Genomic DNA, 25784 nt, shown 5'->3' with positions numbered 1-25784 from the left:
TGGAAAGCTCTGGTCCTGCGCTTTCATGTGATATGCGTGGCATTTCTGTGCGAGCCTGCATTCGTGAGTAATCCATCCAAGAGTAATGTGTGTGCAAAGCTGTATGAAAGCTCTGTTATACATAATTTTAGTGTAACTTTATCATTCTTTTTCGCTGTGAAAACATTGGACTACCGACAAGGCCTTGTCGGAAAGCTACAATTCATTTCACGTGATATGCGTGGCTTCTCGCTATGACGCACGGTCGCAGAGAAAATCAATAGAGAAGAACAGGTGTGAATTTGGACGCACTATGCGTCGTTCGGGCCCATAGGGTTAACTAAAGCAGCAGGGTGTTTCAAGTAAATGGTAGATGGACCTGCATTTGTATAGTGCCTTTCCAGCCATCCGACCACTCAAAGCGCTCTTTACACTACGAGTCACATTGACCCATTCACACACCATTCCACCACCACATTCATACAATGGTGGCTGAGGCCACCATACAAGGTGCCACCTGCTACTCAGTTTTAACACACTCTCACACTGATGGAATAGCCATTGGGAGCAATTTGGGATTCAGTGTCTTGCTCAAGGGTACTTCGACATGCAGACTGGAGGAGCCGGGGGTTACACCACTGATCTTTCGATTGGTGGACAACCAATTCTATCTCTGAGCCACAGCTGCCCCCCACCCCCCCCACCCCCGCCCCACAAGCACTGTTTGTATGTTTTCCTATATGCATGTATGTAATGCATGTATAACCCACGTATTTAGGTAGGCTGCTACACATGACCAATTCGCTGACACGAGTACAGAAAGAAGCGGTCCTGTAATGTGGCAAGTGTGGGGAAGGGATGAATGGATCACAAAACACAAAACTTTCCCCAGGAGACTGGTGTTTGAAACTGTTTCTTTTCCCAAACCTAACCACAGTAATTTTACTTGCCAAAACCATAGACTGTGAAAATAATTGACGCGTCTATCGTGACATCATCCATTGGTTTGTGGGCTGCCGTTTTGAAACCTCAAGTTTGGCATTTCAGCCATTGCAGTTTTATATTTTTGAAACCAGAAGTGACCATATTTCGATGAGAGGGTGGAGCTATGGAGGAGCTATGAGGACAGTATCGGCAGACAGCCTGTCACTCAAAGTGGCCCGTCCTTCATTATGCATAACTTTAAACCTTAATCACAAAACCCCAGTTTCCCAGGTCGTATCTGAAAAGCTGAAATAAAGACAATTTTCAAGGACAAAGCTCTAATTTACGTAGTTCCAATTTAGTACCTTCTGTACAATAGAGTCCTATTAAGCCCTGTTTCCATCAAGCAGTACAGTACGGTTCAGCTCAGTTCAGTACACTTTTTTTTTTTTCGTTTCCACTGCGAAAAGTTGTGGATGGTACCAATGGAACCGTTCCATACAGTTACCATTTTTGGTATGTCTTCTGTTGGGGTACCTAGCACACAGATCTGGTACTAAAAGGTGGAGCTGTGAACACTGCTGTCCAGTGATTGGTCAATAGTGGATGGTCACTCTGCTCAAGGCAGAGTTGTGGCTGGTTTTGAGGCTCATGTAACCACAGTTCATACTGTGAAGAATTTTATTAGTAAATTGTAAAAATAAAATGAAATGATGTTTTGCTGCCTTTCGCAGCAGCTGGAGTTGGAGAAAAAGTAACTTCATTCACTGAGCTGAGTGCCGGGGTCTTTTAAGGTGGAACTTTAACTTGTAATGTTACTCAATGCATGCGATTATGGCGTGGTTCAATCAACACACCTTAAATATTCCATATGACAACTTTGACAATTACTTAACTTTTTATATGTCATACACTTTTAGTAATGGGTGGACCTTCAAGCATTTATATATGTTAATTTCGGTCGGGTTATGTGACACTTGGAGAAAAAATAAGGGTCGCATAGCGTCGGTCGGGCTACGGCAACACTAAACCCCTGAGCTTGCCTGAGAAGGACTAAATGCACAAACCCACTATTTTAAAATATCCCATGGAGAGAGACTCTCACTGCAGCCTGTTCTATTTTGTTTTGAAAATGTCAGCCAGCAGCCTTGTTCTGTGGACAAGAAACGAGGTGCAGACTTCTGTGTCACCGATAATCAGGAAATACAGCGCGTGCTGGACGGAGCAGTGAGTGACAACAACCCCACCCACATTTAAGGGTACGGTTTGCAGTGGAAATGCTAGGGTCTAGATACCATGTCTGAAAGGTACTTTTGTTTCCAAATGTACCATACCGAAAGCATTTGTTGGAAACGGGGCTTTAGCTGGCTAAAAACAGCTGATATCAGTTACTTTGTTAAAAACTTAAGAATATCAATAGGCTAATAGATATTGTATTATAGACTTAAGCAAGTTTCATCTTAAAGGCTTATGAAAAAGAAAAAGTGAAATTGGCAGGATTTTGCAAAATGTTGTTATCCCTAATTGTCACATGTCACTGCTTTGTTGCTTTATAGTCTACATACGCATTAGGTTTTCTCCTGTGTCTGCTATTGATGTTCTGGGATATTGCAACCAACGCCGGGATGTCAACAAAAGCACATGGTTAGGATCAGAAAAAAACATCATGGTTTTGCTCTATATTCATGCGGGAAGCAAAAGCCAGGCTACAGAGAGAAAGTCTGGGGTCTGTTGGACCTATCCACCACCCCTCCTGCCAAGCTCCTTGTATTACATAATTACCAGCAGAGTTCCAATCTGACACCGTCCAGGTGTCTAATGGTGTATCATACTGCTGCGACAGGTGCCGTCCAGCTGACCGGCGGCATATTATAACACCGCTAAAGGTTATGTCTGGCTGTATTACAAACTAATAACACCTGACGGCATATTGTACCATCAAGAAAGGTGGCTTTTGGCGCCAGGTGTCTGACACCAAAATTACTGACAAAGCAGTGGTTTTTAATGATTTTGAAATAAGAATGGGCTGTTTTTTTTCTCTGTGTCCTGTAAGACAGTCAGATACTGAGGAAAGCTTTGCAAAGCCAGCCAGAAAAGCTCCAAACATTCTCTTCCAGGAGTTCAGACTTTTGGAGAGAGGGAAATAGCACATCATAAAGTGAATAGTTGGGGTAAAATGTGTTGGCAGCTGGTCCCGGGGGCCAGGCCAAACTCAGCCCTGTTTTTTTCAAATTGAACTAAATCAAATTAGTGTCAGGGAATGGAGGCTGTGATTGATTTTTCTCTACAGATGCACTGCAGAGCCGCACAAAGCCTTGTTTAGCTTAATCACAACAAATTTGATGCCAGCCGACAATATTTCTCAATCTGCCTCGCTCTCTGAGCAGGTGAGAGGCTTTATCCGTTAGCAATCAAATAAACATGGAGCACAATGAGTTTAGAAGATGGCAAGCTCATTTTACTATGCCTGTGAGGACCAGCTGTAGACATTGTCCACTTTTCAAGGTCTCACCTCTCATGATGTGAGTTATAGAAGGGTCATATTTAAGGTTAGTATTGTGTTTAAACTGTGTTTAAACACGCACCACCCACCCAAACCCTGCTGCAGACCAAGTACGTCCCCTCAAGGCAACTGCACTCTTCGATGGCAGTGCCCCCCAAAGCAGGACCATGCACCATGTCTCACCACAAAGTCTGAGTGGCCTGAGGAAACCTGACAAATAGCTCAAGCAAATACGGCGCTTGGGCAGTGACTTCTGGCGTCAGACAGCAACAAAAAAAGGCATCCGTTAACGTTGGCATGATACGCGGCCAGTCACTTTTATTTTTTCCTGGTACCCGACAATATCAGGGGTAAACATAGTGCGACACCAATGTAAGTTAAGGAGGCAGAAGTGCTAGTAGGGCGGGAGGGGTGATGGATAGGTCCAACAACCACCGACTTTCACGCAGAGGTTGGTGTTTGCTTCCCGTATGAATGTAAGGCAAAACCCTGTAATTTCTCCCTAAACCCAACCATTTGCTTTTGTTGCCTAAACCCAACCAGGTGCATGTGTTGGCAAAGCATAACCATGCGCGTTTGTTGTTGAAGGAAAAAAACAGTTTATAGTGTTGTACCATTGGTGTGTGTTTATTTTGAAAGAGACTGTATACAAACTGGACTCATTTGAAGCAGTGGTGGAAAGGAGGACATTGGACAAACTGTTATCCATCATGGATAATCCTGACCACCCTCTTCACCACATACTGGACAGACAGCAGAACTCTTTCTCCAACAGACTGATACGGCTTTGCTGTCACAAGGACAGATACAGGAAATCATTCTTCCCCCAAGCCATAACACTATGTAACACCTCACCTCTATCTGACAGAGAGCACTCACAGCTCTCTAGAGTCTCTCCTCTATAGCTTAATAGTTACAACCATTACTACAACCATTTGTTTGCACTGCAATAACAATAACCAATTGCACACTTGTAGCTATTTTTGCACTTTTTTTTTACAACCTCTACCTCACTTCTACCGTGTTGTGTATATAATTTGATCCTTTTTACTACTGCAATTTTCTTTTTTTTTTCTTATCTACCTACCTACACCACCACACCTCATAGATGTTTGATCACATTGGGATCTGAGAAATGTGGAGGCCAGGTCGACACCTTGAAGTCTTTGTCATGTTCCTTGGCCATTCTTGAACAATTTTTTATGGTGTGTCAGGGTGCATTGTCCCATTGTGGGGGCCACTGCCATTAAGGAGTGCCGTTGCCACTAGTGGGTATACTTAGTCTGCCATGGTATTTGGGGGTTGCATGTCAAAGAAAAACACACGCACATCCAAACTGGAAGAAGGGCAAGTGTTGAGCCGAAAACGATGCAAACAACAGAGAAATCAAACAGCTCGCACACTGCAGGGCTCCAATGCTCAGTCGAAATTTATTCAGGTAAGTAACGTTTGGAGCGTCAGGCTCTTCACCAGACTTTTTTTAGACAAAGGGTGCCGCCATCTTAAATACACACATGACATGGTCACATGATGCAATGATACGTTACAGGCCCAGAGAAAAAGGAGGAAAAACAATGACCTCCTGTCAGAGATGTCTGACATAGTATAGATAACACATAGGAAAATCAACATGCAAAAAATAGACATGCAAAAAATGCATGTCAATCCACATGAATGCCAGGAAAAGTTTTCCCAGCAGAAGATTGCATTGTAACCAGATTATCAATATTATTTACTTTACCAGTACATTGCTAAAACAAAAGTGATTTTATTTTTATTTTTAAAAATGCTCCCACAATAAGTAAAGATCTTCTAGAATTTGGTTTATATACATGTTGCTGCTGATTGAGTAACACCTCTGACAGCAAAATGTTGCAGACTGTTTTCACACTGTTTTGAACGTGCCCCTGGTGATGTGCTTTAGGCCAGCTGTTTCCCCTGGTTTGAAAAACAGTCAACCAATCAGAGCTTTGAAGGAGGGATTAAAAATGTCATCCTCCGACATCTAATCAGCTTGTTATCCAGCCACAAAAATGAAAAATAAATGGCCACAAAAACCGACTGAGTGACACAACTGAACAGGCTGTTATAAGGTGACCAACAGGAATAATATTTTTTAGAATAATTCGCAACCTATTGTCTAAAGTCTGATATATCTTGATCCGCTGTGCCATAGAGCTCCACTGTTGTCCAAAAACGCATCAATAAGCCAAACTGTTGCACTGGGTGACATTTTCCTTCATTGCATGAACACACACAGTGTAGTTTTTTCAGTTCCGCTCACCATTCTGCTGCCCCAAATACTCACTAGAGCACCAAATGTGGAGTAATCCACTGCTGAAAATAGTCCCCAGCAAACGCACCATTTCCTCCTGTTTGAGTAGTGTTTGCTAGAAACTGCAGTGTGCAGCTGTGTCAGAAAATTACTGAGCCTTTTTTAATTAGATTATATTTGTGACCCATTTTTAAGGATTTACATCTTCAGTGGGAATCAGTGGGATTGGAACTGAGTGCCACATTAGAGTATGGAAGTAATAAAATAATGAAACACATTGTTGGTTTTTGTGGGATTTGGGTCAATAATAAGAAAAATACAGAATAACACCAGATTTTCTTCACTCACTGGTTCTGATTGGTTCCGATCACCTAATTAGAGACTGACTACAGTAACATGTTCAATGTCAGGATGAATCAAACAATGAATCATTCAATCATTTTATTTGTCAAATGGAATTATACAAGATACAACTCCAGTCAAATGTGATCCCATCAGCTCCTTTAACTTGTGCACTGCAGTTTCAACCTGGTCCCATCGAAAACCAGTGCTTTGTCAGTCACTTCAGGAGTCAAACACTGCCAAAAAAAGCCTTCCTTTCACGTTGGCGTGATACACTGCCAGTTGCCATTATTGTGTTATGGCACCCAGCAGTGTCAGGGGGAAACGCCACAGCACAACAATGCAAGTTAAGAGGGCGAAAGTCCAGGCAGGCGGGAGGGGTGATGGATGGGTCCATCAGCCACCAACTTTCACCCTGGAGGCCAGTGTTCGCCTCTCATATGATTGGAAAGCCAAACCCTTTTTTTTAAACCCAAACACATGCTTTTGTTGCCTAAACCCAACCACATGCATGCGTTGGCTAAACGTAACCATGTGCACTTGTTGAAGGAAAACAACATCAATTCGCTGCATTGTTCTGACAATACACTAATTTTGAAGGAGACTGTATCCATCTGTATATTTCCAGTGAAAACAGAAGTGTATTTTCAAAACAGACAATGCATGTAACAGGCTGAAGTTTACACGAAGTCCCAGAACATCAACAACTAAAACCCAGGGTACCTTGCACGTCATATATTGATGTGGAAAGTCCATTACTAAATGTCAATATGTGATGAGGTCATAGTGAGAATGTGTTGGTAATATAGTCCCTTTTTGATATCTTCATACATTGTTGGCTGCTGCTTTATAAATGCTTTCAAATGGTTCTGGGAGTGATGTAACTGTCCACACACCCCGACCCCACAAAGTGATCCACAGCAGGAACAGGACAGAACCTCTCATTCCCACCAACACACCGTAAAGCACACGCTTCCTGTCCTTCTGTCCCAGAGTCCTCTGCTCTGTCAGATCAGCATGTAGAAAAAGAGTCACCTGGTTGAATGATGCTGTCTAGGATTTAGCCAAGTTTTGGTGAATCAAAGGATATTACAGTTCCTGATATCCTGTTGGAAACTAATGCAGCAAGGAGGTCATTCAGTTTATTTTCAACACCCGTGTGGTGGCTAGCAGGTCGCTAGTTCAGCTGGTGCCCATCTTCTCCATCTGTTTACTGATGTTTACATTTGAAAACCTTGACCTAGCAGGTAGCAGCTAGCTTGCTAGAAGTTGGCAAAAGAAGAGTTTACAGACTGATGAGTGACTTGCAGCCACACATCACCATCAGCTAACACTAACCACATAAACACCATCTAGACTTAAAAATAGATATAAATTGAGCGCAGAGCTGACAGATAGGCAGCAGGAAATGTTGGTGCATACATGGATAAATTAATGACAAAGACAGAAAAGGCAATACAGTCAGATTACTAAGCTACTAAAATTGTGTCCCGTATGCATTAAAAACTGATTAATTTGAATCTGCATGCTTCTGTCAAAAAAAAGTTGTTTTTTTTAATGTGTGAATATCCAACATGATCACAACACATTGGTATATTTCATCACCGACGAGAATGTTGGTAAATGCTTGAAGTGTCATTTCACACCTGCTGGGACCACTTGAGGGCAGCTTTGCAGCTCCCAGAGATTCAGTTGGACATGACTGGTTTATATGCAGCCAAGAAAGTTCAAGCTGATTGCTTTTACTCCTGAGGCAGGGCAAAAAATTAAGACCAATTCCCTTCCCTGAGAGACATATTACTTACTGGCCCTGGTTTACATTTGGGTTAGGTTATGTTTAGAACAGAGGGTTACTTTTAGGGTTTAGGAATCAATTTATTCAACAGAAAGTCCTTTCAAAAGTAGGAATACAAGAACTAGTGTGTGTGTGTGTGTGTGTGTGTGTGTGTGTGTGTGTGTGTGTGGCTTAATATGCATCTACAGCTGACAGAAGACAAATGGTTCTGCCTGTGGAAAGACAAACACTCCTCACTCCAGTTCTCATCTGATCACAACCTCATATTCCTGTCATTTCAATTTTTGTAAAAAAAAAAAAAAAAAAAAAAAAAGAAAGAAAAGAAAAAAAATGGCAAAAATAAACATTTCATCCTCTGTCAGGCTTTGCATGTGTCAATTCAATCCACGCCTCTTGAACCTTTGATTTTCCAGCATTCCCATAGTGATTAATAGCTCAATCTCAGGCTGGCTAATGAGTTTTATCAGGAGCCGCTGGTGATTAATTAGCGACAGCAAAGAGCATGTCACTTCTTTATTCTGGCTAAGCCATTTCTTCCATGCTCTAAATCTTCTCTCTACAAAGAGATAGCTCAGCCCCAGGTGACATTTTTAAACAGCTTTGAGGTTTGTAAGACTTCCAGCTTTACAGGCTATGGTCAAATCAGCACAAGTACTTGCCCTTTGATAGTTAAACTGTGACAGGGTGGTTATTCAGCATGATGTTGATTCACTCATCTAATAGACAGAAATGTCTACACTAATCACTGTCAACATCAGGATTGTTGTACTCCTCATCAGCCTGAGTCAGGCAGGAAATAACATCTCAGATGTTTAAGAACTTTCTGTAAATAATAAAGGGAATTCAGTTTTTGTCAACACTATTCTCATGTTTTTATATCGTGACTAATGGTCATGATAAGATTTTACTAAACACCTCTGTTTGAGAGATATAGGAGACGTGAACTTGCATCATTAGGTTCAAGAAGAATTAAACTGTAGCTTCAAAAAAAAAGACCAACCAATGTCCCAGGATTATTCATAACTGGGCATTCTACTGATTTCCCACATAAAGGTTGGCTTCTCATCAGGGAGAGAACCACTCAGCCTGAGTGGAGCTATAAAAACCAAACCAGAAATAAATTGGTGATGTCATCAGCAGCATCTCAGTGGGCCTTGGAGACTACCTGTGGTGGAAGAAGTTTTTAGAACATTCCAACTTTATTATATACTGTTTGGTAGTTAAATCTGTAACAAACTGTTATTAGCTCATCCCGTGTATTGTTAGTTTACCAGTTATATACTTCGAGCCCACTTTTTAGTTTTTAAAGTACACTTTAAAGGCGCTGTATGTAAGGATGTGGCCAAAACGGTTACTGCACTCAAATTCAAAATACTGCCGCGAGTCGTGTCCGCCCCCCCTCCCCTACAGATTCGAGGCTGCTGGACAGCGGCACGCTGGAGACTGATTTGTTTGCCCACGGGCGGCTGCCGTGGCAGGGCCGTGTCGCCGCGTCTGTGATCTTCGGTTTTCCAGCGGACCATTCGAGCAAGTTTGGCTTCTCTGCTGCTAACGCTGCTGCCAGGATACAGCTGAGGAGGAGCCGGCTGCTAATGCTATGTACCGGGACACCGCTAATGCTGCTTGCCGTGCTGCTGTAGCTCAGTCGTAACTGTAACTGATGCTGAGACTCTACTGACTGCGTGACTGGTAGACGGCGGTGGGTGGCGCAACAGGCCAAAACACAAATTCAAAACATAAACATGATTTGCGGACCGTAAAATATTTTTTTAAATGCAAATATTCTGGCTGTACTATTGTTGTCAGTGAGATCAGTATGTTATATGAACATTATTCCTTAGTCTCTGTGACATATTAGGAGGATTTTATGACTATTTGCTTTAGATTTCTTACATATAGCTCCTTTAAGGTATACAGTCAGTAAACTACGAGTTTAAAAGTTTTTATATTGCAAGTATACTTGTATGGAGCCCCTAAAGTCCCCATGAGATACGCACGAGATACTAACTCGAGCGCACGAGATAGTATCTCGGAGCCCCTAAAGTTCCCAAAAAAGAAAAAATAACTATCTCGTGCGCGCAAGATAGTTTTTTTTTTTCTTTTTTGGGGACTTTAGGAGCTCCGTATACTTGCAAGTTTTCTTTAAGTGAATTTTATCTATTTTTTCAACTTTTAAGTGTAATACTAGGTCACTATTTAAGTATTATATTTGACACCTGAAATATAGCCTACCTTTAAATATATTCTAAGTAGACTTGAAGTTAATGTATAGGTACACAACCAGTGGACTACACATAAAAAATTTCACAAGACAAATTCAGGATTAAGAACATATTTGGTGTTAAAATTAAAAGTTTTACAATTTAGACAACCTGGTCTGTCCTGTGAGCAGAGATATTGCACGGATATGCTCCCAGTAGATTTGGAGATATGTTGAGGCAGGGGTGAAAGTAAGCTGGTACGGTCCGGTACAGCGTACACAGAGAACAGCTTGAACAATCTGCGTGTGAGCTAACGATCAGGTATTTCACTCTCAGCAGTACGTGACTGCGCATGCGCGTCTACTGCTGCATTCTATTGGTAGCCGGAACTGGGATTGATACGGTTTCCAGTCCGGAAAGGTACAAAAGAACACCCGTTCTACCCGGAGGTCTCGTCATCAAACTCAGGCAAGGTCCAGGTAGACCGAGTCAGTAGAATTGACGTCACGACGAAGATGGCTGCGCACATTGTGAATGGTAAACAAAGTTATTTGTCCTCAATTTGTCCTCGTATATGCCGTTTATTAAGCGTTTGTGTTGTAAAAATCATACAAGTACTTTGCAATGGCATTTCTATTTCCACTGTTGATTTGTGTTGGAAAAAAAGTCTGTGCAAGCCCGTTGTAGCCTAAAGTCGTTTGAACCAGCAAAGTCTCCGTTGCTCAGCAACCATGCAAACAAAAACAAACTTACGGCGCGCCGCCATGTTTTCCGGACTGTTGCAATGGAACACTTTCAGATCAGACGTGTCATACGGTCATATAAATCCGACAAGGAATGACCGGCCTGGATTGCCAAACGAATGCGGCATACTTCCGAAACACAGCGGTTAGGGTGCATTTGATTTATTGTACTGGGACATTTGATTTCCACAACTGGAACACGGATGTCAAAAAACGCCGTTTGCGGCGGGACAGGACAAACAATACATGAAACCAACGACATTCCACACATTCTTGTGGCTGGCTCAAATTCTGTCAGGTATTTAAATAGTAAACATTTAAATAGTTTATTGAGTTTATTGCAGATGTTGATCAATGTTTTTTACAATGAAAAATAGGTAAAGAGGAAAAGAGAAAAAAAATGACATGCATGGGTTTAAGTGTTCATTAAGGTTTCATACATGCCAGCACCCTAAACATTAAAACAAATATTTTACTATACACGTTGTCAAGTGTTTCTAATTTCTTTCTACTCCATACAGATACAGTAAAATATTGAAATGTTTTTATTTATTTGTTTGTTTGGTTTTTGACTTTGCTTTTTAAAAATGCATGAAGCAAGGAGTGGATATGAAGCAATGAAGGTCTTGGTAATAGTACTGGTAAGAATTTAAAACTACTTACACCCTTGGGGACAGGTAGACTGACATGGCAATACTAAACCCCACTTGTCAGTGGGCAATGCTGCCAACCAAAAATCTATACGAATTCAGTGTTGTCATTTCAACATTGTAAAAGCAAAGAGTTATCAGCATTGATTCCATATTATTTAGCCTTGAATATTTACCTTAACAAAAACAATGACTGATGGAATTTCAACATTGAATCAGTCACCTTCCTATCTGGGATACTTAAACTTTCTGTATTAGGCAAGAATACTTAATAATACTTCTCTTAAGTATATCTTAATCAAAAGATTAGATACAAGTATAAGGAAAATATACTCAGACTTTCATTTAATTTCATTAGTATGCGCTTGGTAAGTAGGGGAGACCGGGGTAAGATGAGCCACTTTTCATATTCAGGATCACTACATCAAGGCTATTATAGTTTTGTTGCTAACTAATATATGTGCATATATTTCAGAATGCTGTGCATCCCTACAAACAAACAGAATGAGTGTAAACATAACTGTTTTGATAATATAGCATGTCCAAAAAAAGTGGTCTCGTGGCACAACTTACTTACTTAGTGGGGTAAGTTGAGGGTGGGGTTAAGATATTCCAGTTATACATGTCTGTACTGAATTAAATAAGATGCTTCTTCAAATCCATGTGTATTTTTATTTATAACACACAATTCAACAGGTACAAATCTTTTTTTTTAATTATTATTGCATATAACAACTTTAAAACATTTTAACATAGGCCTGAGAATGCCTTAAAGTGCGCTTAGGAAGAGAACCTTAACAGCTGTGTTTTTGGAAAGAAAACACTGAACTAAATCCGTAAACGTGAATCCTAGTTTGGTGTCCTTGCTGACAGGAGGGCCTCCTTCATCCTCTCTAAACTCCTCCCTCCATCTTACTCTCGTTCCATCCACCCCCCTCCCTCCTTCCATCCATATCCCACCTGCCCCTTTACTCAATATCCCACCTGTCCAGGTTGCAGGGGAATACAAACTGCTGGGACTCTGAGGTTTGGGGAGTTTTGCGATTACATCGCTTCTTGGGAAGAATCCCTCATCTTTCTCCTTGAAAGTAAAGCTTGGTTTACCATATCCAGCTTTGCCTCTTCTCAGAAACTTACGGCTCAACTTACCCCTGTTCAAATTGCTCAACTTACCCCATAGCTACCATATTGACTTTATTAGCCCCCACAGCTAAAATGGTGCACTTTCATGCTAGCTGTACTACCTCATTTTGTAGTTAATAGATACCACAATTGATGTATAAAACAAATTAAAAATTATCTATTTTGGTCTAAACACAATCCCCATGAAACTTATGATAGACTAAATTCACTTTCATGAGTGAAAAATGCTTTTTTGGACATAAATCTCTAACCACTTAACCCATGTGGTTCTTACCTTCACAGACTCCATAAAATGATGCCTTCCTCCTAAATATTTGGTCACATGCTCAATTTTATTTATGGTTTCCGAGCAACAAGGGGTGGCTCAACTTACCCTTTGGCTCAACTTACCCCAGTCTCCCCTATATCTCTTGATAAGTACATAAAAAAGTAAACGTAAAAGTATACTCTCAATTTTTTGTGAGTAAAAGAGGTATATTAGTAGCATAGTTAAATAAACTTCTTTTTTGTAAGAGAAGGCATGGAGATGAGGAGAAAGTTAGTGCTTCTCAAAGGCAAGGATGCTTCCTTGGAACAGGCTAGCGAGTGCCCAGATGTGCTTAAAATTTCCCCACCTTCAATTCCGGCAAATAGTGCGCAAAGAATTGTGGGTACTTCATGCCTGCTAAGGATGCACACATGCATCTTTGAAAATTCTCTGAAGGAAGGACTTAGTCCTTGATAAAATTCAAAGGATCCTTAACATTGGAACAATCCTTTGTTGGGATTTGATGATGTAGCCTCCTTGAAATTTTATTTTGTTCCCTTTTTGAAGCATGACAAGGAACTGAGAGTGTTTTCATTTTAGGTAAGATTGATTCACACAGTGCCCAAGTACAATTGCCCCTCCGGCCAGGAGCAGAGGATGAGCCGCTGGTGTTGGGCAGGCTGAAGTAGGCAACAAAGCCACATCTGGGTCTGTCTATAGTGGCCTGTGCTGCCATCTAATATTTTTATGCATATTGTACTGGAGCACACATTAACCGTACCAGAGACCACCTTTTAAGTGGGCTTGGGAACGGATCTGTGCACCATACCCTGGTTTAGTGCACAGTGTTCACACCAATCAAACGGGCAGGACTTTGGGGTCAAGTCTACTACGATAAGGGCCCAGGTCCCTGAGAAGTCAGTATATTTTGGCCCCTCTCATTAGTTCCCCAACTTTGGAAATTAAATCATAAATTACCGAACTACCCCCTTAAACAACTGTTGTTTAGTCTAACTCAAAGTAAACATAGAAAGTAGTTCCCCTTGAAATTCGTGTAGCTGTTCAAACTGTATCCTAGAGCATTCTGTATTCACGCGCTGGTCAGCTGATTTACCTGCCGTGTCCTGTCTGCTGTACATCAGTTTGTTACTGTGAGGCTGTTTAATTTAGTTTGTGTGCATGCTAGTGCTGTAACAGAAAATGTGAGAAGATGGTCTGACCTTTACTCCATTAGTTTTGATGTACAAAAAATAGAAATGACATCACAGTGCAGTTTTTATTGACTGGCACTAGTTGATAAAAGGAACAGCTATGGCTCTACATTTGCTGCTTAATTTGTTACAAGGGATTTCCACAAAACGTTTTTCTGTGCCAGTTGAAAGCTCTGCTCAGCTCTAGGTTAACATCAAGCTTTGAGTGTTTATCACACATTTCGGTCAGCTGAAACAGAAATGTTTATGATCATTTCCATTGTACTTACATTTTTTTGGAAAGCAGCAGGTTTTTGTTAAAAGCCCCAATTGAAGTTGTGCTTGCTGGTTTCCATGTTTCCATAATCTCTACAACAGAGCTGTTAGCAAAATGTTATTATGACCACTGTCATAATGGACAAAAATATAATAATAAAAGCCATGTTGAAAAACACCATAGTTTTCCATAAATATAAAATGATGTGAACTACAAGATCTCACCTTGTCGATAGTCACATTATTATCCTGTCAATGGTGTCCTCAAGAACGAGGAAATGGGAACCATGCTGCCCCTCGTCAATGATGTAATAGTCTTTCTCAGTAATAAGTGACCTCGGTCTGACCTGGAGTTATCACGGCCCTCTTTGAGCAATTATGGTCATTTTAAAAATGCAAGAACACATTGTGAGGTGTACCATTAACATAATACTCTGTCAGATGTGTCTCATGGGCGAGAGTTATGTATGTGTGTGTACTCTGTGTACAGAGGTGGTGTCTGACCTGTAGTTTGCAACCTTGTCATTCACTGCAAGAGAGAGTTTAAGGGTGAGGCCAAAGAGAGCAGAGAGAGCAGGAAATGAAGTGCAACTGTTGTTTATGAGCATAAAAAATACTATAAAGAGAAACCTAAATATCCACAGTGTTCACATCCCAACTTGTCAGATATTGTAATTTTGTCAGTGTCGTTATGTGTACAAATTATGCGCTAGGTATTCTCCTGCACTTGTTGTTGATATTCTTAGATGACGTGTCAATTTACGCTTGTTAAATGCATTGTGTCCTTTCAAAATACAAATTCGTTTTCACAGGAAAAGTACAGTTTCTGCTCATTAGATGCGTTCAGTCTTTTCAATATAAACCTACAACATCCGTAAACCACCTCGTATTTACATTTATTTCCTTGTGCAACAAAACCAAGTGGTTAAGTTTAGAAAAAAAACATTATGGTTTGGCTCAACATTTATATAGGAAGCAAACACCAGGCTTACAAGTCAAAGTCTGTTAACAGCAGTGTTTCAAACTGATGCTGTCCGGCGGTCTATCATACCGCCACGACAGGTGCCTTTCATTTAATTGACTGCGTATCACACCACCGCAAAAGGTGGCTTTTGGTGTCTGTGTCTGATGCCAAAATCACTGACCAAGCAGTGGTATTTGGCGATTTCTATATCCGTACATGCTGAAATATCACTAAAACAGTTCTAAAGCTGGATGAGGATCTAAACAGATTTGAATCTGTATGTGTCTCCTGTTTCAGGTTGAACATCGGGAAGAATGACCTGTTGACCTTCTATGATGGAGATGACCTTACAGCTAAAGTCCTGGGTCAGTACGGAGGATCAAAGTCCCGATTTAAGCTCTATACCTCCACTGCAGACGTCACCATTCAGTTCCAGTCTGACCCTGCCACCAACGTCTACGGCTATGGGAACGGCTTTATAGTCCACTTCTTTGGTAAGCCATGGAACCAGTGCTCAGAGAAAAGTCAACCACATAGAGATTTAAACCTCAGAGCTCATTCGTCACAGAGCTCTGCCACTGTCAATATGCACAGTTTTGGTTATATTTAGCATCTTTGCATTTGAATAATTTAGGGGTTTAAGGCACTGACTTTGTAAGGCCCTATTTTAATATTACAAGCGTAATACAGCCCTTATGCTAAGCTAGGCTACCCATATCCTGACCTAAGCTCTGTATATTATTTGTCCATCTCTCGGTAAAGTATATTTCCATAATGTTGGACTGTCTAATATAAATAGAGTCTACTATTTTTTTGATGAATAAGCAATGCATCAGGGCGGCACGGTGGTGTGGTGGTTAGCACTGTCGCCTCACAGCAAGAGGGTTGCCGGTTCGCTCCAGGGTGTGAGAGCCCTTCTGTGCGGAGTCTGCATGTTCTCCCCGTGTCAGCGTGGGTTCTCTCCGGGCACTCCGGCTTCCTCCCACAGTCCAAAGACATGCAGATTGGGGACTAGGTTAATTGATAACTCTAAATTGTCCGTAGGTGTGAATGTGAGCGTGAATGGTTGTTTGTCTCTATGTGTCAGCCCTGCGATAGTCTGGCGACCTGTCCAGGGTGTACCCTGCCTCTCGCCCGATGTCAGCTGGGATAGGCTCCAGCCCCCCCGCGACCCTCAAGAGGATGAAGCGGTTAGAAGATGAATGAATGAATGAAGCAATGCATCAGTGAATTCTACATTGGTACTCAGCTACGGAGAAGTTAGAGAGATACACAGAGGACTGATGGATGGAAGGAGAAAAGGTAGCAAAGCAACAGTAAAGCAGTAAAAAAGGGAAGTGAGACAAAATGAATGAGAGGAACATGGAATTTGTTTTTGCAGGTATGGGGCCTAAAAATGGAAGCAATAAGAGGCTGTCCCTGGTGTTGGCAGGGCCTCTCCATCAGCACCATGCCATAGCCAGCACACAAGATCTGATAGGAGTTAATGAATTCAAAGGGAAGGAAAGGCTACGGAATACAGATGATCGACAAAGAGGAATAAAGGGAGGGAAAGATTTTATAACAGTTTTTTCATGAATCTCATTGGTGGAATGTAAACACAACACAGCAACATGGGCAACTGTCGGCGCATGTTGCTATTGTAGTGCCCAAGTGCAATTACTTTGGTGTGTTTGTCCAATTAGACTCCTAAACAGAAGGCCTGACTCTGCTGCAGCGTCTCTGGGAATGAGCAGGGCAAAGCCAACAGGCCTTACAGGTTACAGTTAGCCCACAGAAGAGCTCATTTAAATTGCTGGAAAAATATTGCCCACGAAGCCACCTCTTGGTTTCAAGCTCTAATCAAAAATGTATCTTGGTGTGGTATGTATGCTCGCAGCCCAGTCACCAGAACAAAATAAGCACATTATACATTTCTGCAAACTACAAATACGTTACATTTACACAGTTCATACGTATCAAATCAACATTTCTGAAGTGATGTAACACACACATAAGCTAACTGTTGTAGCTTATGTGTATATGGCACCTGCTAAGCTGCAGACCACAATTCAAAACCAACATCAGTTGATTTTTGGCAAACCTTCGCAGCATTTCCACCACACCAGTGGCACAGAACCTGGGTGTTTTTAGTAGCACATTGCAGCGTTTCACAGCAGCACCTGAGCCAACAAGCCTAGGTGTATTTCACCGACCCATCCCAAAATTTGCCTTTTATTGACATCTATCACTGTCATTTTATTCTGCGGTCTTTCATAACATGCTGTTTTAGAAACCTTCTAGGTTTTTTTTTCCAACATTGACCTATGTTTCCAACATGAGAAATTAAAATTTAATAGATTAGTGTTAACTGCATTGACCAGTGTTACAACAAAAATGTTTCATCAACGACCTTTTCTCCATGACGAAAAAAAGACAATCACGAGCTAAAATCTATGTTTCATTTTCATTGACGAGACATGAAATGTTAGCAGTGGACTAGTGGACATTGAAAGCCAAGAAAGGCCATGCTTGCAGTCATCTTCAAATGCAGCAGGGGCGACAGGCTGGTAAACTCCAGTAAATAGCAAGTGAGTTAAGTCAATGCGGAAGTGCCAAGAAGTGCAATTCATCGACTGGCCACTTGAGGCTGGCTTCAAAAAAGAGCAAATCCCCATAGACTTTCATGTAACAATGCAACTTGACAGCTAATATAAACATGTTTACAGCCAGGTACAAAAAAAAACGGTTTTGATCTCTATGGCTTATTTCATCATTCATGACAACTGTGACTTTTTTTTATAACGATCCCATTTAAATGTTGTTAACGCTTAAAATTCAGCATAATTAAGGGTGCGGCCACTTTGACTGACAGGCTGTCAGCTAGGCCTCACTGCAGGCCGCTCAACTTCACCTCTCTGCCGAGTTTTGAGGTGTTGGAGCCGGCTTGCCGGAGCCTGTCGGGGATTTTTTTTGTACAACTATCAAGCAAATTATATGGTTTACTGTGCAGATCATTGTACCACCTGACCGTCCATGACACCATTTCTCCAGTTTTTCGGTAAGTGACATTATATTATTATTCTCTTCATATGTTAGAGCTAATTAGCATGTATCATTGTTTTTCTGGCTTGTTAGCTAAGGTCATTATCTCACTATCTAGCTGCTAACCGGCATGCACCAAAGTCTCAACGTAATACAGAAGTGTTAGAATTTAGGGTGATAACACTTTCAACAAAGGGCGTCTGTGTGAGGTTGGAAAATAAAGCTCCACCACGTTAATGTTAGTTAGCTAAAGTTATGCTCTGTAAGTGATACACTTGCCAAAGCGGCAGTGTAACGTTAAGGTGAGGTTATTGCTAGACTAGGTATCAGTTATATTACGTTAAAATGTTGCAGACTGTGTGCAATTACAATAAGGTGTATGTGTGTAACGTAAAATGTAACGTTCAGCCTAAATGACATTCAAGAAATGACGTTATTCTATCTAAATGTTGCGTCTTTGGTTAAGGTAGAGTTGGTTATTGAGGCTATACAGCAAGTTAACATCAGGTTTGACGGCCCATAAACCCAAACTTTGTTATTTTCATAATATTATTGCAGGCAACTGATTGTGGTCGGCTGTTGGCTGAAATGTCGACATGTAATGTTTGCAGCTTGTCCACTGAATTGTTTTTTACATTGTCTTTAACACTTACTGAATTTAATTGTGTGTTACATAAGTGAATATGGTACAACAAAGCTTCATTTAACTGTTACATATGAAAAATAAGTGTAAATGCAACAGACAGACACCTCTTTTAAGCTTAAATAAAGTGGTGACCTGTTGAACATTAAGAAATTTAGGTTGTGATATTTTCATGTAAAAAAAGTCTGTGAAGGAGGTAACCTGACACATATACTTATTTACACATTTATTTGTCTGTGTAAAGCTTTCCTCTAGGTGATCCAGTGGACCAGGTGGCAAGTGGATGCTCAGCGTGAGAAGGCAGAACTGAACTACTAACCATAGGCCGAAATCCCGGGGGGGGGCACTTGTGCCAATTATATATGCAACATGATGCATTTATAACTTTAAAATGATTATATCCTCCCCCCTCATCAACCCCCTTCACAATGGTTTGGTCTGTATCCGCATACACCGGCACACAGCAGCACTCGGCAGGACTGACTGTGGATCAGTGGAAGTGTGTCAGAGTAGAGGAAACTGAGCTCCAATAAGTAACTACTTTGCAAAAGTTCATTTAAAAGGAGAGACATGTCAGACACCATAGGCTACTTCTACTTTGAAAGAGAATAAAACACGGTACCAGGTGTAACCAGACAGAGTTTTGTTCACTTCATTACGGAGATTCACATCGCGGTTGAATCTTCTGTGCGAATGCAGCAGTCATACAAACAGCCCAGCTGCTACAAATCATTCAAACTCAAAGAATTTTGGACCAATTTTAATGCAGTTTGGATTTTTTTATCTTTTGTAAGTGGTAACTGTAATATTTCTATATTCAAAATCAACGTACCTTAAACAGTTAAGTTCCAAGTATATTTTTATGGAGTTAATTGTTTAACTTAGGTTCAGGAGCAGGACCACGCCTCAACCACTCCTCCAATCACCTGACTAACATATATATACCAGCACAGCTCTACCACAGGCCTCTCAGATCTCTCGAACATTGGCGACCCTACGTAGGCTATCTCAGCAAGTGTGTTTTTTGTGCGTACTCACCGATGGATCACGTGCTGCAAGTCAACCTGTCTGAGTCTGACTCCGACGACTTGTACGACTCCCTGTTCGAGCCAGGTGATCCTCTGACCCTGTCTCAACAGTCTGCCGGTAGCCAAAACTCCCAGGGGAGCCGGCTGCGCTCCGTGGTCCACATCCCTCGGTCTCGCCGTGGTTCTCCGTCGGGCTCCATCAACGAGATCGCCCCAACTCCTAGTGGATCTCAGGCCTCCTCTCCTCCATCCTCGCGGGTGGGAAATCGACGCCGCGTCCACAACCGTGGGAGCCAGCGGCGGTCTCCTCCTCCTCCTTCCCGAAGCGGTGCAGCGTCTAGTCGACCTCGCCGCTCCTGCGGCGCTCCGTCACGCTCCACTCGGCCATCTCCACCATCTCTACGTCCACAGCAAGAGCCCGACATCAGAGATTGGACCATCGCTCGGCTCCAGCGGTTCCTGAGGGCAAAAAACATCCCCTTCCACCGCAGCGACAACAAGTCCAGGCTGTTCCAGCTCTATTCAGCCGCCGTCCGGGCTCCCGAGGCCACAGCTCCTTCTCCCAAGCCGGCCGCACTTCCGGGTCGCCCTCCGAGGCCTACTCCCGCCAGCGTCACCGTCGGTGACGTCACGGCGCCTCCACCACTCCAGCCGGAGCAGCCTCTCTCATTCATTCCCCCAGCCGGGGGTCAGGTCGTATCACCCCCTGTGCCTGCTCCCTCAGACGCAGATATGTCACGCGCAATATCTGCCTTCTTCTCCTCCCTGTCTCGCAGGCCTCCACTCTCACCCCGTGCACACACATCCTCCATCCCCACATCCCTTTCCTCTACCCTTCCTTCCAACTATCCTGTTCCGGCTGGCATCGCAGCCCAGGAGCCCCGTCCTGCAGCACAACAGGCTCCTCCGGCGGGTGTTTCACTGCCTTCCACTCTCTTTCCGACGTGTCTCTCCTTACCCCTCCCCTACCCCCCCCCCCCCCTTCCCCAACACCCTAATGTTTTTTCCTCTGCTGCCGTCTACACTCTGGCCACAGCCACACCACCGGCTCCGCCGGCCTCTGCCATCCACCGCCCCTCACCAGTCTCGCACTCACTGCGCCAGCAAATATTGTCCGGTAATTATATAGACCTAGCCCAGCTCATTCAGCCATCTTTTTTCGACAGTAGTCAACCCAGGGAACTGCAGACTGTCCTCGGTCCAGTTCTATTAAAGCAGTCACTGCCAACCAGGTCCAAAGACTTGACTCCTGTCGAGTTTGCTCTAGCTTTCTCCCTTTTTCGCGACGTCATCTGCTCTGCTTTTCCTCACCGTCGATCAGAGCTGGACGACTATCTGTCCATCGTGTTGGACATGGCTTTGCGTTTCGGGGGGACGGGATTTTATACCTACCATGTCCACTTTGCCGCACAAGCAGCCGGCCGGTTGCAGCAGCTAAACCAGGGGACATACTGGGGGGCCCTCGATTCAGAAATATACTGCCGCATTTTCGCAGCTCGTTCCTCCCTCTCCTGCGACTTATGTGGCGCCCCTTCTCACCCGGCGTCTGCATGCACTATCATGGCTCCTCCACCGCACTCCCGCCCCACCACTCCACGCAATGCCCCGGTCTTCAACCGTCTGTCTTCCGCTGCACCCCCCCCTCCTGTCATCCCCAGAGCTAAGGACGCACGTCCCACTGTCAACGTGCCGGTGCCAAAGGGCGTCGACAAGCGAGGACGGCCGATCCTCTATCAGGGCGGCAGGATGGTGTGCAATAATTTCAATCAGTGGGGTTGCAACTCGTCCGGCTGCCGTCTCCTGCACGTCTGCTCCTTCTGCGGGGGCGCTCACGCCAGGACCACTTGCCCCCACAATCCCACCAACACAGCAGCATGACTAGAACGTCACCTCGGCACGCCCATAAAGGTACGTGCACTCGCTGCTGCTCTCAGTGACCACCCTGATAAGCAGTTTGTCGATTTTCTCATCTCTGGCTTCACTCACGGTTTTCACCCCGGCACGGAGGTGCTTCCTGATTCTTCCCACACATGTCACAATCTTCAATCCGCTCTCACTGAGCCCAACACTGTTGACACGTTACTGGCAAAAGAGGTCACTGAGGGATTTATGATAGGCCCTTTCGATCATCCTCCTTTCTCCGTATTCCGTATCAGTCCCATCGGTGTCGCCACACGCAAATACTCGGGGAAAAAGAGGCTGATCATTGACCTGTCGTCCCCACACGGCTCCGACATCCCGAGCATCAACAGCCTTATTCCTAGCCCGGATTTCTCCATGCAGTACGCCACCATTGACCACGCCATGGCACTGATTCGTCTGGCGGGACATGGAGCATGGCTGTCTAAGGCTGATATCACTAGCGCATTCAAGGTCTTGCCCATTCACCCCGACTTCTGGTGTTATTTCGGTGTCTGCTGGAAGGGGGCTTACTACTTCTCCGTGCGTCTCACTTTCGGCTGCAAGAGCAGTCCCAAAATCTTTGACTCTTTATCCGAGGCTCTATGCTGGATCCTCTCCAACAATTACAGGCTCCCCTACGTCCTTCATCTCCTTGACGATTTTCTTGTCGTGACTCCCCCGTCCTCACCTCCTCGCCACGGTCTCACTACACTTACGTCTGCATTTTCCGACCTCGGTGTCCCTCTGTCCGAAGAAAAAACTTCAGGACCTGGCACATCCATCGAGTTTCTGGGCATCACTCTGGACTCAATGTCATTCCAGGCTTCACTGCCCTTGGAGAAAGTGCAGCGCATCTCGCTGCTCTTGTCTAATTATCTCCTGACAGACAGGTGCACCAAACGCCAGCTGCTCGCTCTCCTCGGGCACCTCAATTACGCCATCCGCATAATTCCACAGGCAAAATCTTTTCTTTCTCAACTGCTGACCAAAGCTGCATCCATTCCCTCTCTCCACGACCACGTGGTTCTGGACGACACTTGTAAAACAGAAATGCGCATGTGGCAGCAATTTCTGTCATCCTGGAACGGCATCTCATTCTTCTATGACGACTTCATCACCCATCCCGAGGACATTCAACTCTACACGGACGCGGCTCCCTCCGTAGGTTTCGGCGGGTATTACGGGGGGAGGTGGTTTGCTGCCGCTTGGCCCTCCGAGTTCGAGTCCCTCGACACAGAGTCACGCTCTCCCTCGTCTGCTCTGTACGAGCTGTACCCCGTGATCATCGCCACTCTAATCTGGGGGCAAGAATGGTCAAAAAAATGCATCAATATTCACTCTGACAACACAGCAGTAGTAGATATAATCAATAAAGGCCGTTCCCGTTCCCCAGCCATCATGCCATTCACCCGCAGACTCACTCTCATCTCCGCTCAGTATCAATTCATCCTCCGCGCGTCTCACATTCCCGGTCACCACAATGCCATCGCTGACTCACTCTCCCGCTTCTCCTTCCAGAAATTCAGATGCTTGGCTCCAGACTCGGATGTCCATCCCACACCAATCCCACCGTTTTCAGCGACCATATTCAGCTAAATCCTCATCTGGCAAATCTCACTCACATCACCCAAGAAACCATCCTTAACAGTTTAGCACCAAGCACGCTATCTGCCTACCTCACCGGCTGGAATTCTTTCAAGAATTACCACGCCACTTATCACCTACCGTTTCCCTCTCTGGACGCCATGTCCATGTGCAACTTCATCACACACTGTCATACCGTAACAAAGATCCGGGCCTCCAGCATACAAACATATCTAGCTGGTATCAATTTATTCCATAAATTATCCACCGGCCTCCCTTGTCAATCAATCTCGCACGCTCACGTCACCATGCTAATCAAAGGCTTACGAAAGCACGAACCAGCGCTGACAGCCAGACGCCTCCCTCTCACCTCCGATCTGCTCTGCCGCTGCATACACACTCTGCGCTCTGGTTACATCTCTCCCACAGTCGACTTAACTCTGGAATCAATGTTTCTACTTGCTTTCTTCGGATTCCTGAGGTGCTCTGAATTCGCTCCAACATCATCTGTCTACGATCCTTCCCGTCATCCCAGTCTATCCGACATCACCACCCACACTTCAGACTCGCTCATATTCACGCTCCGCAGGAGTAAAACTGATCAGTTAGGAGCAACCTTTCCCATCTACATCTTCCGCCTCAACTCCTTTCTCAGCCCGCACGAGCCACTGACCAGATACATCCGCACCCGGTATTCCGCCCGCGCTTCACCACAAGATCCCCTCTTCCTCACCGAAACAGGGAGGATGGCCACCCGTTTCTGGTTCCAGAAACACTTCCATAACATCCTCCGTCTCTCCGGAATTTCATCTGACCATTACTCTTGCCATTCGTTCCGCATCGGCGCCGCCTCCTCAGCCGCCAGATCAGGTATTTCAGACCAAGTCATTCAGGTCCTCGGCCGCTGGTCTTCACAAGCATACCAAACCTACATCCACAATAATCTCAATGATCTCCGTCTAGCGCACGACAGACTAAGCCTCAATTAATCAGACTCTTTTGGGGGCTTCCTAACAGCATGGGCTCATCAGAACTCGAGACGGAACCCCCACACTGAGTCTCTCCGCCCACATCTACACCTCACCCAGTCCGACCCTCCGATGACGTCATCTCCATCCCGTTCATTCACCTGCCAATCTGCACTCCCCCATTCATCACCACCCCATTCATAACCACTTTCTGACAATCACATCCTTATTAAATCTTTAAACTGCATATCGTTGTGGTGTGGTCCTTGCTAGTGAACCTGCATTTAAAGTCATTGCCATGGTGTTTGGAATCTTTTAAATAAATGAAGACTTGATTAAAAAAATGACCTAATTATAGCAAACACTTAAAAACAGTCAAGTCTCTGGCAGCTTTCATAGTGATGTAAATAAAAAAAAAAAAAAATCAAACTGAAACTATCTTCATCGTGCCTCCCACCCAAAATGTGACTCCTGTAATAGGCTACATGTGTACTGAGTATTCATTAGGCATGCAAACTCTGTTGTGTGTAATGAAGATTTGACAATTAGATTTTCATTTCAAAGCAGTTGGCTTTAGTGATTGATATCACATGTCCTTTTTCATTTGAAAGAGACTGACAAGGTGTCAGTGTGCTACAGCTCATGCATTAGTTTTATTCCAAATTACAGTAATTACAATTTTAAAAAGAGTGTTTAACGCCTTGGTAATTTATGAAGATAGTTTTCTATTTCTGGGTGCATTTTCAAGAACTACAGAATGCTCATCTGGTTTATTTCAGATTTCCTGTATGCCTCGTAATGAAGGACATTTTGTGTTTTTTAGTGTCATAATAAATGTCAGAAAAATACACCAGAAAGCAAAAACTGTAATATCTTATAACTTTCTTTGTCAATGTTCAAGGACTGCAACATGTGTTCTGTCATTTATGTTTTTATTAAAGCTAACATAGAAATAGTGTTGTAATTAATTACAAAGTCTAGCAAAACCATCAATTTGTTTCTGCTTTATTATAGTGTACAGTATTAGACCAGATATGCACCATTAAAAACCATCAACAAACAATTTCAACAATGTTATTATCCATGGGCAACACCAGGAATATATATAATACAATGGGCTCTAGTTTTGCAGACCGGGCGAGGCAGGGGCGCAGCGCACGTGCGCTTCGCCAACTGGGTGTGGCCAGGCGGATTTTGCAAGTTTGGCACACCATGCGCCCTGGCGCAGCTACTCCTCTTTCCCACCTCTGTCCCTCCTACCTGCGCAAGTCGGAAAGAGGGAGGAGAGAAGGCGTGGAGTGGGTTTTACACACATCACACCAATCAAATGAGCCCCTCTCCTCGCCCTTAAATGTGCCGCGCGAAGGCGTAATGAGAGTTTACTCAATTCGCCATGGCAGAAG

The 25784-nt window shown here is 43.6% G+C and overlaps 1 protein-coding gene across 1 annotated transcript in view; it reads left to right on the top strand.

The window, feature by feature from the left end:
• LOC126397119 (seizure protein 6 homolog) overlaps window positions 1-25784 on the top strand; it is a 475464-nt gene that overhangs the window by 390755 nt on the left and 58925 nt on the right. The window contains exon 10 of the mRNA XM_050055639.1: window positions 15530-15726. Coding sequence (XP_049911596.1) covers window positions 15530-15726 — 197 coding nt within the window. The remainder of the gene's footprint in view (window positions 1-15529; window positions 15727-25784) is intronic.

This window comes from Epinephelus moara, chromosome 2 (assembly GCF_006386435.1).
Source record: "Epinephelus moara isolate mb chromosome 2, YSFRI_EMoa_1.0, whole genome shotgun sequence".
NCBI classification, from domain to species: domain Eukaryota; kingdom Metazoa; phylum Chordata; class Actinopteri; order Perciformes; family Serranidae; genus Epinephelus; species Epinephelus moara.
This window is presented reverse-complemented; position numbering and strand designations above follow the sequence as displayed.